The sequence below is a fragment of the Prunus avium genome, chromosome 8 (assembly GCF_965620075.1).
Source record: "Prunus avium chromosome 8, drPruAviu1.hap1.1, whole genome shotgun sequence".
Lineage (NCBI taxonomy): Eukaryota > Viridiplantae > Streptophyta > Magnoliopsida > Rosales > Rosaceae > Prunus > Prunus avium.
The window spans coordinates 3,554,556-3,567,254 of NC_142291.1; the positions used below are offsets into that span (position 1 = coordinate 3,554,556).

Consider the following 12,699-nt stretch of genomic DNA (forward strand, 5'->3'; position numbering starts at 1 on the left):
TTACTTTATACATATGTTGATTGGGCTGGTTCTATTATAGATAGACTCTCTACTTCTGGTTACTTTACATTCGTGGGAGGTAACCTAGTCACTTGGCGGAGTAAAAAAAAAAGTGGTTTCTCGGTCTAGTGCAAAAGCAGAGTATCAAGGAATGGCTCAAGGAGTTTGTGAATTATTGTAGATCATAAAACTCATGATTGAATTGGGCTTCATACTAGAAAATCCAATGAAGTTGCATTGTGACAACAAGTCAGCTGTCGATATTGCTCATAATCCAGTTCAACAAGATCGAATCAAACATGTTGAGGTGGATAAACATTTCATCAAAGAAAAAATTGAAAATAAGATCATCCGCCTACCATTCGTAAAATCAGAAGATCAACTGGCACATGTCTTAACAAAAGCTGTTTGTGGAATAGTATTTTATGATTCACTTACCAAGTTGGGCATTGGTGACGTATATGCACCAACTTGAGGAGGAGTGTTGATGTGAGCCTTCATAATTAATCAAATAGATTTATTTCCTTCATTAATTAAGAGATTTACTTTTTTATTTTATGTAGTTGACATATCAATATTATATAATTAAGAGATATAATCATAATTGATTACTGTATCTATTAATTCCCTTATAAAAAAAAAGGTAGGGCCCAAGCATTATGTAAGTTATTAATATATTTTGGAATAATGATATTGGTCAAAGTAATGGAAATCATATCTAAACTTTAATTCGGAGCTGGGAGAGTGATGAACTACAAACAAAAAAAAAACAAAAAAAAAAGAATATCTTTAAGCATGATACAAATAAAGGAAAAATTACATAAAAAAGCATGATACATATGTTAGCTGTTAGCTGTCATCTAGCAATCCTTGGAGAAGTCTAGGGGCTGATTTCCTGGAAAAGTTGTCTGCTACCTAGAGCACACAAAGCTGGGAAACACAAAACCTGATTTCATGGTAGACTCTCTCTCCTTGGAATTAGTTTGTAGTTTGTAGTAATGTAAGCCATCACTAGTTGTATAAATCAGCTGTTAGTAATACAAAGAAAACAAGTTGAAGAAACCAGAAAATCACTTTGTTGTTCTCTCTATATTTTCCAGATTTTAACAATACATACTGTTTAGCATACGCTTTATTTCGAAGATGTAACTTCTTCTGGAATACACATAAAAGGAGGGAAAAAAAAACACAATCACACAAAGGAAGAAAAGGGAACCTTAACTGAGAGCTATAGCAACACCCTTATTCTGACCTTTTGAGCTACAACATAGAGCTCACAAATCATCACTCATTAATATAATATATATCAGCCTCCTTTTTCTTTTTTAGATATAATCTCCCCACCTCCTTTTTCTTTTTTAAGGGTTTTAGATATAATCTCCCTAATTGTCTTTGAAATGTATTTCACACTTTGGCGAAATCCATCATACAAAGGAAACTGCGAGAGCCCAAACACAGAGACTGGAAGAAGGGCAACCACATAAATGAGGGACGTTGTCCACGTCCTTTGATGATGAATCAATAGCACAACAGTAGCAGTGAAGGTGAGCATGGTGGCTACCAGCGAGAAGAAGAGAAGGGCGAATCCTAAATGCAGCCTGAAGGGAAGAGAACGGTGAAAGTTTTCGTACTCAAATGGGGACGTCAGGATAGAGAGAAACGTGCCCAAAGAAGTCAATGAGCAGATGAGCGAGACAGTGTCCGAAACGGTGAATGCGGCAAAGAAAGGAGAATTCCTGAGAACAGGAACCCCGCTGTCATTATTACCCCCGGGAGCTGTAAAGGCGGCTGCATAGGCCACGGTGGCCACCAAAGCTGCCACGGTCGAGCACGACTGAGCCGTCCCTTTTATCCATGTTTTTGCCGACTTAAGAAGCTTTTCATGCTCACATTCGAAGAGCTCCTTCGCTGTCAGACCCTGAGTGTTCTGGTGCATGGCGTAATGACGTGGCATTATCTTTCCCACACGCTGGCCACAAATGGAACTCAAGAAAACAATATATTTAGAACTAGTTTCATTTCATACTTAATATATAACTATATTAGTCTAGTGATATACTTCTGTTTGTAATGTTTGAAAATAATTATTAAAAAATTAGGGAATTAGGCGTGTATATATAAAGTCACTCACCGTCATCCAACGCAATTCTTCTTGCAATTGAAATGCAGGACCACTTATGCGTTGAGCTTCTACAGAGTAAGAACTCTTAAGTGCAGCGTGGTGCAATATGGTGTTCCCATCACTATCAATCCTGTAAGACAACCTTGACACAATAGATTTGCTCTTTTCTAGATTGTTAAAGATGTCCAGCCGACGATACTTAATGGCCATGTGCAAAATGTTTTGTTGAGATACAGGATCGTGCGCCTCCACCGCTTGAGGGTGAGAAACCAATATCTTTTTCACAATTTTTGATATCCCCTTGCATGTTGCTATAAGCAATGGGGTATACTTAAGGGTAGATTCAGTGGTTTCTTCGTCGCAACAACAATCAGAAATTTGAGCATTTTCTTCCCTTTGTGGAGGATCATTTGATTTTTTTGAATATATCAGAGTAAATGTGTTGACTTCGGGTTTTATATTTACCGCCCATGAATAGTCCTTCTCCACCAGCAAACGAGTGAATCTCGATAGAAATTTGTGATTTTTCATTTCATTGAACATATCTTGGATTCGTGGCCATCCTAGTAAGTTATGATCATTATATACATGCATCCATATTAATATTCATGAGAAATATTATGAAGTGAAGGAGAAAAGTAATAAAGCTGTAAGAGCATGCATCCACATGCATGAAAATGAACCTTCAATTGTACAAAATTAGTCTTAGATTGTCATTCTTGGGTAAGGCCTAATTTCAAACCTGGCTGTTAGATTGGTTCTATTTTATTTTTAGTTCTCTAAATCTTTATATTTGCAGTTGCGTTATTATTACATTCTAAACACATATACATTTGGTAGGTATATCGATACTAAGTTATGAACATCTTTGTAGATATATTAGACTAGGTATGATCATAATTTACTATATTAGAATATATATATATATAACAAAATAAGTTGTTTTAAAGATTTTATGCAAGGATGACATTCTATATATATATAACTTTGAAAGTTTGATTAGTTACTTGTAATATCCTGTGAACAACGAGACTGGGAAGGCTGATCGATCCTGCTCAACATGTCATCAGTAGAAGGGCAAATCCCTGAACAATAAAGGGAGCACAAAGATCAGCATTATTACATCAGAAAGCCTTGGATAAATAAAGGGGGCACTATTTTTGTGATAAGGATATACCTTGAGTTAAAGTGGTAAGCAAAAATGATCTCAAAAATAATAAATGGGTTGTTCCTAAATTGAATTTGTGAGTTTATATCTAATTTTAGTAGTAGTGTATAAGCAGTAGAGTAGATGGTACATTTATAAACGAGCATCTTCCATATGCTTTTGAAAAATTTGGGTTCGAAGGCAGATGGCATTTGGGCTAGCAATTGAAGACTTGTGAGTCCATTGCTTTCCTTTCTATTCGCAAGATCTGGGTACTCTTTTAGTAACCAAAGAGCAGTCTCTGCATTGAAGGAAAACCGTGTTAGTAATAATAAAGTCAAATAAAAAAAATATTAGACTAATTTTATTTGGCAAGGTTATATATTCGAACCACACATTCAGACAAGAATTAATCTTAATTCACAGCTATATTTCATAAATAACTAACATATATAACTAATAATGCAACTGTCAAAGAGGAGAGAGAGAGAGAGACCAAAATGTTGGCAAATGACTGCGATCTGAAGAATGGACATGTTATCATGGTCTCTGTCGAAATGGTCCTCCATAGCCGCCTCCTGCTGCTGCTCTATATCCTGCTGTTTCTCAATATCCTGGTGCTGCTGCTCTATATCCTGCTGCTGCTGCTGCTGCGGCTGCTGCTTTACTTGGGAAGCCAAATATTGGACCAAGTTTGTGTGACCGAAAGCAGCAGCCCTGTACAGTGGGGTCTCTCCTAACCTGTTCTGAATCGCTAGCATACCTTCATATGTAGGATCCTTTTCCTTGACTTTGTTCTCCTCGCTCATCAAGAGCTTTGCTGCCTCCAGATTTCCAGACGCAGCCACCTCATGCAGAATGGTATTGCCATAGTTGTTCTCGATTGTCAACGCATCGCCTAAGTCCTCAGCGTCTGTTATTAGTTCAATTAAAAACTGAAGCACGTCGTTGCGTCCGGCAACGGCTACGACATGTAGTACAGTGTCGTTGTTCGTTGTCAATTGGCCAAATACTTCGTCTGGATTATCCTTGTAGAAGTCTTTTAGGGGTTCCCACTCGCCGTACATGGCCCATTTATATGGGTTTTGCACGAAACTCAGTGCGTCTCCTATAAAAAACTCCTCCATCTCTAGCTATATTATTTTTCGATTCAATTCGTTGCTTTCTTTATATATAGCGAGTAGTATTTGATATCAATCCCAATATCACCTTGCGTTTTCTTTTGTTTTCTTTAGCATCACATACCTTGCTTAATCAAGTAACAAAGTAACTTCCATCGTTCTGGGAAAAAAATAATAATAATAAAATAAAGTACCAAAGTAACACGTATACCAGCCCAAAGTTGTAAAATTTAAAAAAGAAAAAGTAATAAAGCAAAAGTAGAATAACAAATTTAAAAAGCATCAAATAAATTAAACTTGTCATAAGACCAGCCAACAACACATGAATCGTTTGGTACGACTTAAGTATAAGCAAAAGTAATAAAGCGAAAGTGGAATAACAAGTTAATAGAAGCATCAAATAAATTAAACTTGTTATGTGGATCAGCCAATAACACAGGAATCACGTTTTGGTACGACTTAGGTATAAATATAGATAGAAGGGAGCTTCTCTGTTACAGAACAATAATGCTACGGACACCAACTTATTAATACCAATATATATTTCACGCAAGTTATGTCATCTCTCATAGCAACCCTGTCATCTGCCACATCATCTTTTTCTTAATTGCTTATTTTGTTTATAAAAAGAAAAGAAGATCACCAAGAAAAACAGTAGAAGAGATCACCCAGCAAGTTTAGATCCAATTGTTGAACCCATGCCAGTAGTGGCGGAGCCACTCCTAGGCCTGGAGCGGCCCTGGCCCCCTTAGATTTTGATCTCTCCTATATTATATTATATATAACTTATAGAATTTAAGTTCAAATTCCCTCTAAAATAAATTAGAAATATTTAGCTCTAAACATGTAACTATTCAATACATAGTGTTTTATATACTCGTATTTTTTACTTCAGCCCCCCAACTTTACAATTTTAGCTCCGCCCCTGCATGCCAGAAAAATAGTTGTACTTTTACTATTTGTTTACCGTGATTTTTTTTTTCAAAATTTTCGTCGATTATTTTCGATATCTGATACTTTCATGCATGAGCCACTAATCTACTCAGCACCTTGCCAAAAATTGGAGAATTGGAGTTGCACTCAGGGGGATTCAAACCCCTACCCTATGCTTCAATACCTGCCAGCGCCACTCTGCACATCTTGTTTTTCTGATATGCTTCCATTCCTTTTATATTTATACACATGTAGACTTGTGTGAAGGTATAGGTTATTCTTATAATAGAAAATTTGGCATAAGTCCAATTCTGATGAGAGATGTTGAGTGCAATCCACGCAAAAGTTGTTGTTGATCCAAGTCCTTTGACTTTTGTGCCACATAAGATTATATGCCTTTTTTGATTTATTGATGTTTACATGTTATTTTATTTATTTATTTAATTATTTTGTTGCTCCAGATATGCCCCTAAAACATAAAAGCATCTCCAACAGCCTCTTCAATAACTTTGGAATTCTAAAATAGGTGAACCACATTAGAAAAAATCTCTTCAACCTTAGTCATCAAAGTTGCAATCTCTTTCTCTCTCTTCAGGACTGGTAAGTTGACTTTGGCTCTTCAAACATTTAATTTTACTTTGGAAAAACATATACATTTGGTAGGTATATCGATACTAAGTTATGAACATCTTTGTAGGTATATTAGAGTATGTATGATCATAATTTACTATATTAGAATATATATAAAACAAAATAAGTTGTTTTAAAGATTTTATGCTAGGATGACATTCCATATATATATAACTTTGAAAGTTTGATTAGTTACTTGTAATATTCTTTGAACAACTAGACTGGGAAGTGTGATCGATCCTGCTCAACAAGTCATCAGTAGAAGGGCAAATCCCTGAACAATAAAGGGAGCACAAAGATCAGCATTATCACATTAGAAAGCCTTGGATAAATAAAGGGGGCACTATTTTTGTGGTAAGGATACACCTTGAGTTAAAGTGGTAAGCAAAAATGATCTCAAAAATAATAAATAGGTTGTTCCTAAATTGAATTTGTGAGTTTATATCTAATTTTAGTAGTAGCAGTAGAGTAGATGGTACATTTATAAACGAGCATCTTCCATATGCTTTTGAGAAATTTGGGTTCGAAGGCAAGATGGCATTTGGGCTAGCAATTGAAGACTTGTGAGTTTATTGCTTCCCTTTTTATTCGCAAGAAATGAGTACTCTTTTAGTAACCAAAGAGCAGTCTCTGCATTGAAGGAAAACCGTGTTAGTAATAATAAAGTCAAATAAAAAAAATATTAGACTAATTTTATTTGGCAAGATTATATATTCGAACCACACATTCAGACAAGAATTAATCTTAATTCACAGCTATATTTCATAGATAACTAACATATATAACTAATAATGCAACTGTCAAAGAGGGGAGAGAGAGAGAGAGAGAGAGAGAGAGAGAGCAAAATGTTGGCTAATGACTGCGATCTGAAGAATGGACATTTTATCATGGTTTCTGTTGAAGTGGTGCTCCATAGCCTTCTCCTGCTACTGCTCTATATCCTGCTGCTGCTGCTTCACTTGGGAAGCCAAATATTTGACCAAGTTTGTGTGACCGAAAGCAGCAGCCCTGTAGAGTGGGGTCTCTCCTAACCTGTTCTCAAACGCTAGCATACCTTTGTTCTCCTCTCTCATCAAGAGCATTGCTGCCTCCAGATTTCCAGACGCAGCCACCTCATGCAGAGTGGTATTTCCATAGCTGTTCTCGATTGTCAACGCATAGCCTATAATTTCCCAGGTAGTTCTCGTATTAGATCAATCAAAAACTTAAGCACGTCGTTTTGTCCGGCAACGGCTACGACATGTAGTACAGTGTCGTTGTTCGTTGTCAATTGGCCAAGTACTTCCTTTGGATCTTTCTTGTAGAATTCTTTTAGGCGTTCCCATTCTCCGTACATGGCCCATGTTGAGAGTTAAGCTGCATACTAGCCTCGAATCAAGCTGCAGATGTTAATCCTGCAGATTGACAGTGAAGAGGATGAAGAAATCGAAGGAGCTGAAGAACTTTTCTTTTATAGTAATAGCCGTTATAGGTTATGTCCAACGGCTAGTTTTCTTACTATTTTGGGAAACTCTACAGCTGTCATTCTTAGTTGTCTTAGTCCTATCTACAGAAAAGATATCTAGCCTAGGTGTAAGAATCGTAGCCTCCAATGACCTTGAAAGGCTGGAGATGTATCCTGGTGTCCTAGATTTCTTAGGATCTGTTTTTGGCAGCTTGTGTCATTCATATAGTCTGTGTTTTGGCTCTGATGCTACACAAGAAAATATACTGAAACTTTATTATTCTCTATGAGTTTCTTTTTCTCCTCTGGATACATTTTTTACCAAAAAGGTTTATTTGTTCTGTTTTTTCAATCAGAGAAACCAGAAAGCTAAAGGCCAAATTCTTACATGGTATCAGAGCTCCTGGTCTAATTTCATAGAAGGGGCGTGAGCTGTGAGAAAGGGGGGTTTCCTGAAATCTCTAAAAGGGATAAAGGTTGCTCTTTTATTGTGTGGTTCACTGAGACTCACATAAAAATGGTGGGATCAGGTTCTGCAGGTGGAGATTTACGAACTCCACAGTTTAATGGTGCAAACTATGATTTTTGGTCAGTAAAAATGGAGACTATTCTCATAGCATATGATCTATGGGACGCAGTAGAGATTGGAGTACATCCACAGCTGATTATTGAGGAGGAAAAAGGCTCTGAAGTTGAAGAAGGTGAGACTGTGCAAATCCCAGTGGAAGCACCTACTATCTCCAAAGAAGATAAGATCAAAAATGCCAAGGCTTTGAGCCTTATTCAAGGAGCACTAACAGATGAACTCTTTCCTCGCATCAGAAATGAGAAGACTGCAAAAGGTGTTTGGGAAATTCTGAGAAGAGAGTTCAGAGGAGATAAAAAGGTAATAGCTGTGAAATTACAAGCTATTAGAGCTGATTTTGAATACTTGAGAATGAATGATGTTGACTCTCTGGATGACTACTTGGCTCGATTTTTTGAAATTGTAAACAACCTGAAATCTCTAGGAGAAGATGTAACAAAGAAAAGGATTGTCCAAAAATTGTTGATGAGTATAAGTAGGAGGTACAAGTCCATAGTGTCAATCATTGAAGAAACCAGAGACCTTGAAACTATTAGAGTTGAAGAAATTCTTGCATCTGTCAAAGTCTATGATAAGAGAGAAGATTTGCATGATGAAAGGGATAAGTTGGCAAGAACTAAGAAAGCTTTTAGCAGTCTCAGAGTTGGAAATAATCAAGCTTCTGGAGCTAACAAAAGTTCTCAGGGAAAGCCAAATGAAAAATGGCAAGGACAAAACAAAAAGGGTTCAAATTGGTCTCAAGGTGGAAACTTTAACAACAATAATGGCTCTGGAGGGAATTGGAACAACAATTTCAATTCACAAAACAAGCAAGGAAGTAGCAGTCAAGGTGGTGTGAAACCACAGTGCCAAGTGTGCCAGAAATACCATTTTGGTATATGCAGATATAAAGGAAAACCCAAGTGTGGCAAGTGCAGTCGATTTGGTCATTTAACTAAGGACTGTGAATGGTAAACAAGTTGCAAACTGTGCAAAGGAGGAAGAGGTGACCACAGGAACAATGTTCTATGCTTATCATGCAAGTTCAATTGCATCAAGCAAGTCTGTGTGGTTTGTTGACAGTGCTTGCAGCAACCACATGACCTCTCAAGAGTCTTTATTGATCAATCTTGATATGTCAGTGACCTGCAAAGTGAAAATGGGCACTGGTGATCTTGTTCAAGCCACAGGAAAAGGGACACTTGTAGTTGAGACAAGAAAAGGGAGAAGATACATAAATGAAGTGCTGCTAGTCCCTGGTCTGAATGAGAATGTCACAAACCGGGATCGGCTCCGCCGTAGCACGATATTGTCTGCTTTGGGCCCCTCCTCTCTGGCCCTCACGGTTTTGTTTCTGTGAGCTCACGACCAACTTCCCAGTGGGTCACCCATCCTGGGATTGCTCTCGCCCTCAACTCGCTTAACTTCGGAGTTTCTATGACTTCGAAGCCAGTGAGCTTCCAAAAGGCCTCGTGCTAGGAAGAGAAGTGCCCGCACATTTAAGCACTTCACCTTTCCCTCCCCGAGCGATGTGGGATTGCTCACCGTTCTTGTTTCCTCAAGACACGGGTCTTACAATCCACCCCCCTTGGGGCCCAGCGTCCTCGCTGGCACACTTCCGGTCGGGGTCCATCTCTGATACCATTTTGTCACGACCCGACTCCCCTAGCACGATATTGTCCGCTTTGGGCCCCCCTCTCTGCCCTCACGGTTTTGTTTCAGGGAGCTCATGAGCAACTTCCCAGTGGGTCACCCATCTTGGGATTGCTCTAGCCCCCAACTTGTTTAACTTTGGAGTTTCTACGACTCCGTAGCCAGTGAGCTCCCAAAAGGCCTCGTGCTAGGAAGAGAAGTGCCCACACATTTAAGCACTTCACCTTTCCCTCCCCGAGCGATGTGGGATTGCTCACCGTTCTTGTTTCCCCAAGACACGGGTCTTATAATCCACCCCCCTTAGGGCCCAGCGTCCTCGCTGGCAGACTTCCGATCGGGGTCCAGCTTTGATACCAAATTGTCACATCCCGGGATCGGCTCTGCCGTAGCACGATATTGTCCGCTTTGGGCCCCCCCTCTCTGGCCCTCACGGTTTTGTTTATGGGAGCTCACAACCAACTTCCCAGTGGGTCACCCATCCTGGGATTGCTCTCGCCCTCAACTTGCTTAACTTCGGAGTTTCTACGACTCCGAAGCTAGTGAGCTCTCAAAAGGCGTCGTGCTAGGAAAAGAAGTGCCCACACATTTAAGCACTTCACCTTTCCCTCCCCGAGCGATGTGGGATTGCTCACCGTTCTTGTTTCCCCAAGACACGGGTCTTACAGAGAATTTGTTGAGCATAGGACAAATGCTGGAGCATGGGTACTACATTCTATTTGGAGGAAATCATGCATTAATATGTGACGACAGCAACCTTGATAATGTTGTTGCCAAAGTTGAAATGGCTGGAAATAGATGTTTTCCATTATCTATGGAATCTATCTGCTCAATGGCAATGAAAGCAGCAGTACAAGAAGATCCATGGGTTTGGCATAGAAGATTGGGGCATTTGAACTTTGCAAGCATGAAAAAAATGCAGCAAACACAAATGGTGCTAGGCTTGCCTGATTTCTCAGAAAAGGAAGGAGTATGTGAAGGCTGTGTGTATGGTAAAAGCCACAGAGAACCATTTGAGAATGAGAAGCCTTGGAGAGCCAACAATCCACTTGAGTTGATACACACAGATGTATGTGGTCCAATGCAAAATGAGTCCATTGGAGGAAATAAATACTTCATCACATTCATTGATGACTATTCAAGAATGTGTTGGGTATATTTTCTCAGAAACAAGTCAAGTGTGATAAGTTTGTTCAAAAAGTTCAAAGCATTTGTTGAGCTACAAAGTGGATTCAATTTAAAGAAACTAAGAAGTGACAGAGGTGGAGAATACACTTCACATGAATTCCTTGAGTATTGCAGTGATCTTGGCGTGGAGAGGCAACTGACTATTGCTTACTCACCTCAGCAAAATGGGGTTGCTGAGAGAAGAAACAGAACCATATGTGAAATGGCAAGATCAATGATGACTGAGAAGAAAATTCCTGTAAAGTTCTGGGCTGAAGCAGTTGGTACTGCTGTGTATATGCAAAATAGGTGCTATACCACTACAGTTACAGACAAAACACCATTTGAAGCTTTCACAGGAAGAAAACCTGGTGTAATACACTTAAGAGTGTTTGGAAGCATCTGTTATAGTCACATTCCATCAAATCTTAGACAGAAGTTTGATGACAAAGCAAGCAAAGGAATCTTTATGGGTTATGGCAGCTGTGAGAAGGGTTACAGGATTTATAATCTTCAAACTGAGAAGATAATACTCTCAAGAAGTGTTGTTTTTTATGAGAACAAATCCTGGAATTGGGAAAGCAAGCAAGTTGAAACTGTCTCCATGCCTCTCATCTTAGAAAATGGAAATTCTGAGATAACTGAAGAAGAAGAAATCTCTCATGAAACTCACAGCATTGATTCCCCAAATCTAAATCAATTAATCTCAGATGATGAACATGTCCCTGAGAGCAATGGCAGTGGTACTAGTCAAGGTTCAACTCCAAGCAATACACCAGTAAGGCTGAGAAGCTTGGAGGACATCTATGCAAGATGTCACATGACCATTATTGAACCTGAAACTTATTATGAATCTATTGAAGACAAAGCATGGAAGGAAGCAATGGATGCTGAGATTGAAACTATTGAAAAGAATGGAACTTGGGAGCTGGTGCAAAGGCCTACAGATAAACCAGTCATAGGAGTCAAATGGGTGTTCAAAACCAAGCTGAATCTGGATGGAACAGTTCAAAAAACAAGGCTAGGCTTGTAGCTAAAGGGTATGCTCAGAAACCTGGTATTGACTATAATGAAACCTTTGCCCTATGGCAAGGTTAGATACAATTAGAACCTTGATTGCACTTGCAGCACAAAAAGGTTGGAAGTTGTTCCAATTAGACATTAAGTCAGCCTTCTTGAATGGATTACTTGAGGAGGAGGTTTATACTGAGCAACTAGAGGGGTTTGAAGTGAAAAAAGCTAGTCATAAGGTTTATAAGCTAAGGAAGGCTCTCTATGGTTTGAAACAGGCTCCCAGAGCCTGGTACAGTGAGATTGATACTTATCTCACTAGCTGCAAGTTTCAAAGAAGCACTAGTGAGGCCACTTTATATACCAGAACTGATGAAGAAGGGAAACCAATCATTGTCTCTATATATGTTGATGATATAGTTTATACTGGAAGTAGTAATGCATTGCTTAGTGAGTTCAAAAGGGACATGATGCAAAAGTATGAAATGACTGATTTAGGACTCTTGCACCACTTCTTGGGAATGGGAGTTCTACAAACTGATAAAGGGGTATTTATTCATCAAAGCAAGTATGCAAAGTCCTTGCTTGTGAAGTTTGGCCTCAAGGATTGTAAGTCAACAACAATTCCTCTACCCACAGGTGAGAAACTGAAGAAAGTTGATGGAAGTGAGTTGTCTGATGAAGGTTTGTTTAGAAAAATTGTTGGCAGCTTGTTATATTTAACTGCAACCAGGCCTGATATAATGTTTGCAGCTAGTCTGTTATCAAGATTCATGCATAGCCCCACAAAGAAGCACATGGGAATTGCCAAAAGGGTTCTCAGATACGTTCAAGGCACTCTCAGCTATGGCATTGAATTTACAAGGGACAAGAATGCTGTTCTGATTGGTTTTTGTGACTCTGATTGGG

At 38.9% G+C, this 12,699-nt stretch overlaps 1 protein-coding gene across 1 annotated transcript; it reads right to left on the reverse strand.

The window, feature by feature from the left end:
* Window positions 1-1,060: 1,060 nt before the first annotated feature.
* Window positions 1,061-4,446, reverse strand: LOC110763862 (uncharacterized). The gene is made up of 5 exons (XM_021966743.2): window positions 3,766-4,446; window positions 3,421-3,570; window positions 3,130-3,207; window positions 2,132-2,685; window positions 1,061-1,969 (listed from the first exon to the last, which is right to left on the reverse strand). Exons 1-5 carry the CDS (start codon window positions 4,394-4,396, stop codon window positions 1,307-1,309), a joined length of 2,076 nt encoding a protein of 691 aa, XP_021822435.2. The 5' UTR covers window positions 4,397-4,446; the 3' UTR covers window positions 1,061-1,306.
* Window positions 4,447-12,699: the final 8,253 nt, after the last annotated feature.

Excerpts from the sequence above, each read along its gene's own strand:
- LOC110763862 (XM_021966743.2), bottom strand. The coding sequence starts at position 4,396 with ATGGAGGAGTTTTTTATAGGAGACGCACTGAGTTTCGTGCAAAACCCA. Across the intron at positions 3,571-3,765 it reads AGTCATTTGCCAACATTTTG|AGACTGCTCTTTGGTTACTA; the intron begins GTCTCTCTCTCT and ends CCTTCAATGCAG. Across the intron at positions 1,970-2,131 it reads AAGAATTGCGTTGGATGACG|CGTGTGGGAAAGATAATGCC; the intron begins GTGAGTGACTTT and ends ATTTGTGGCCAG.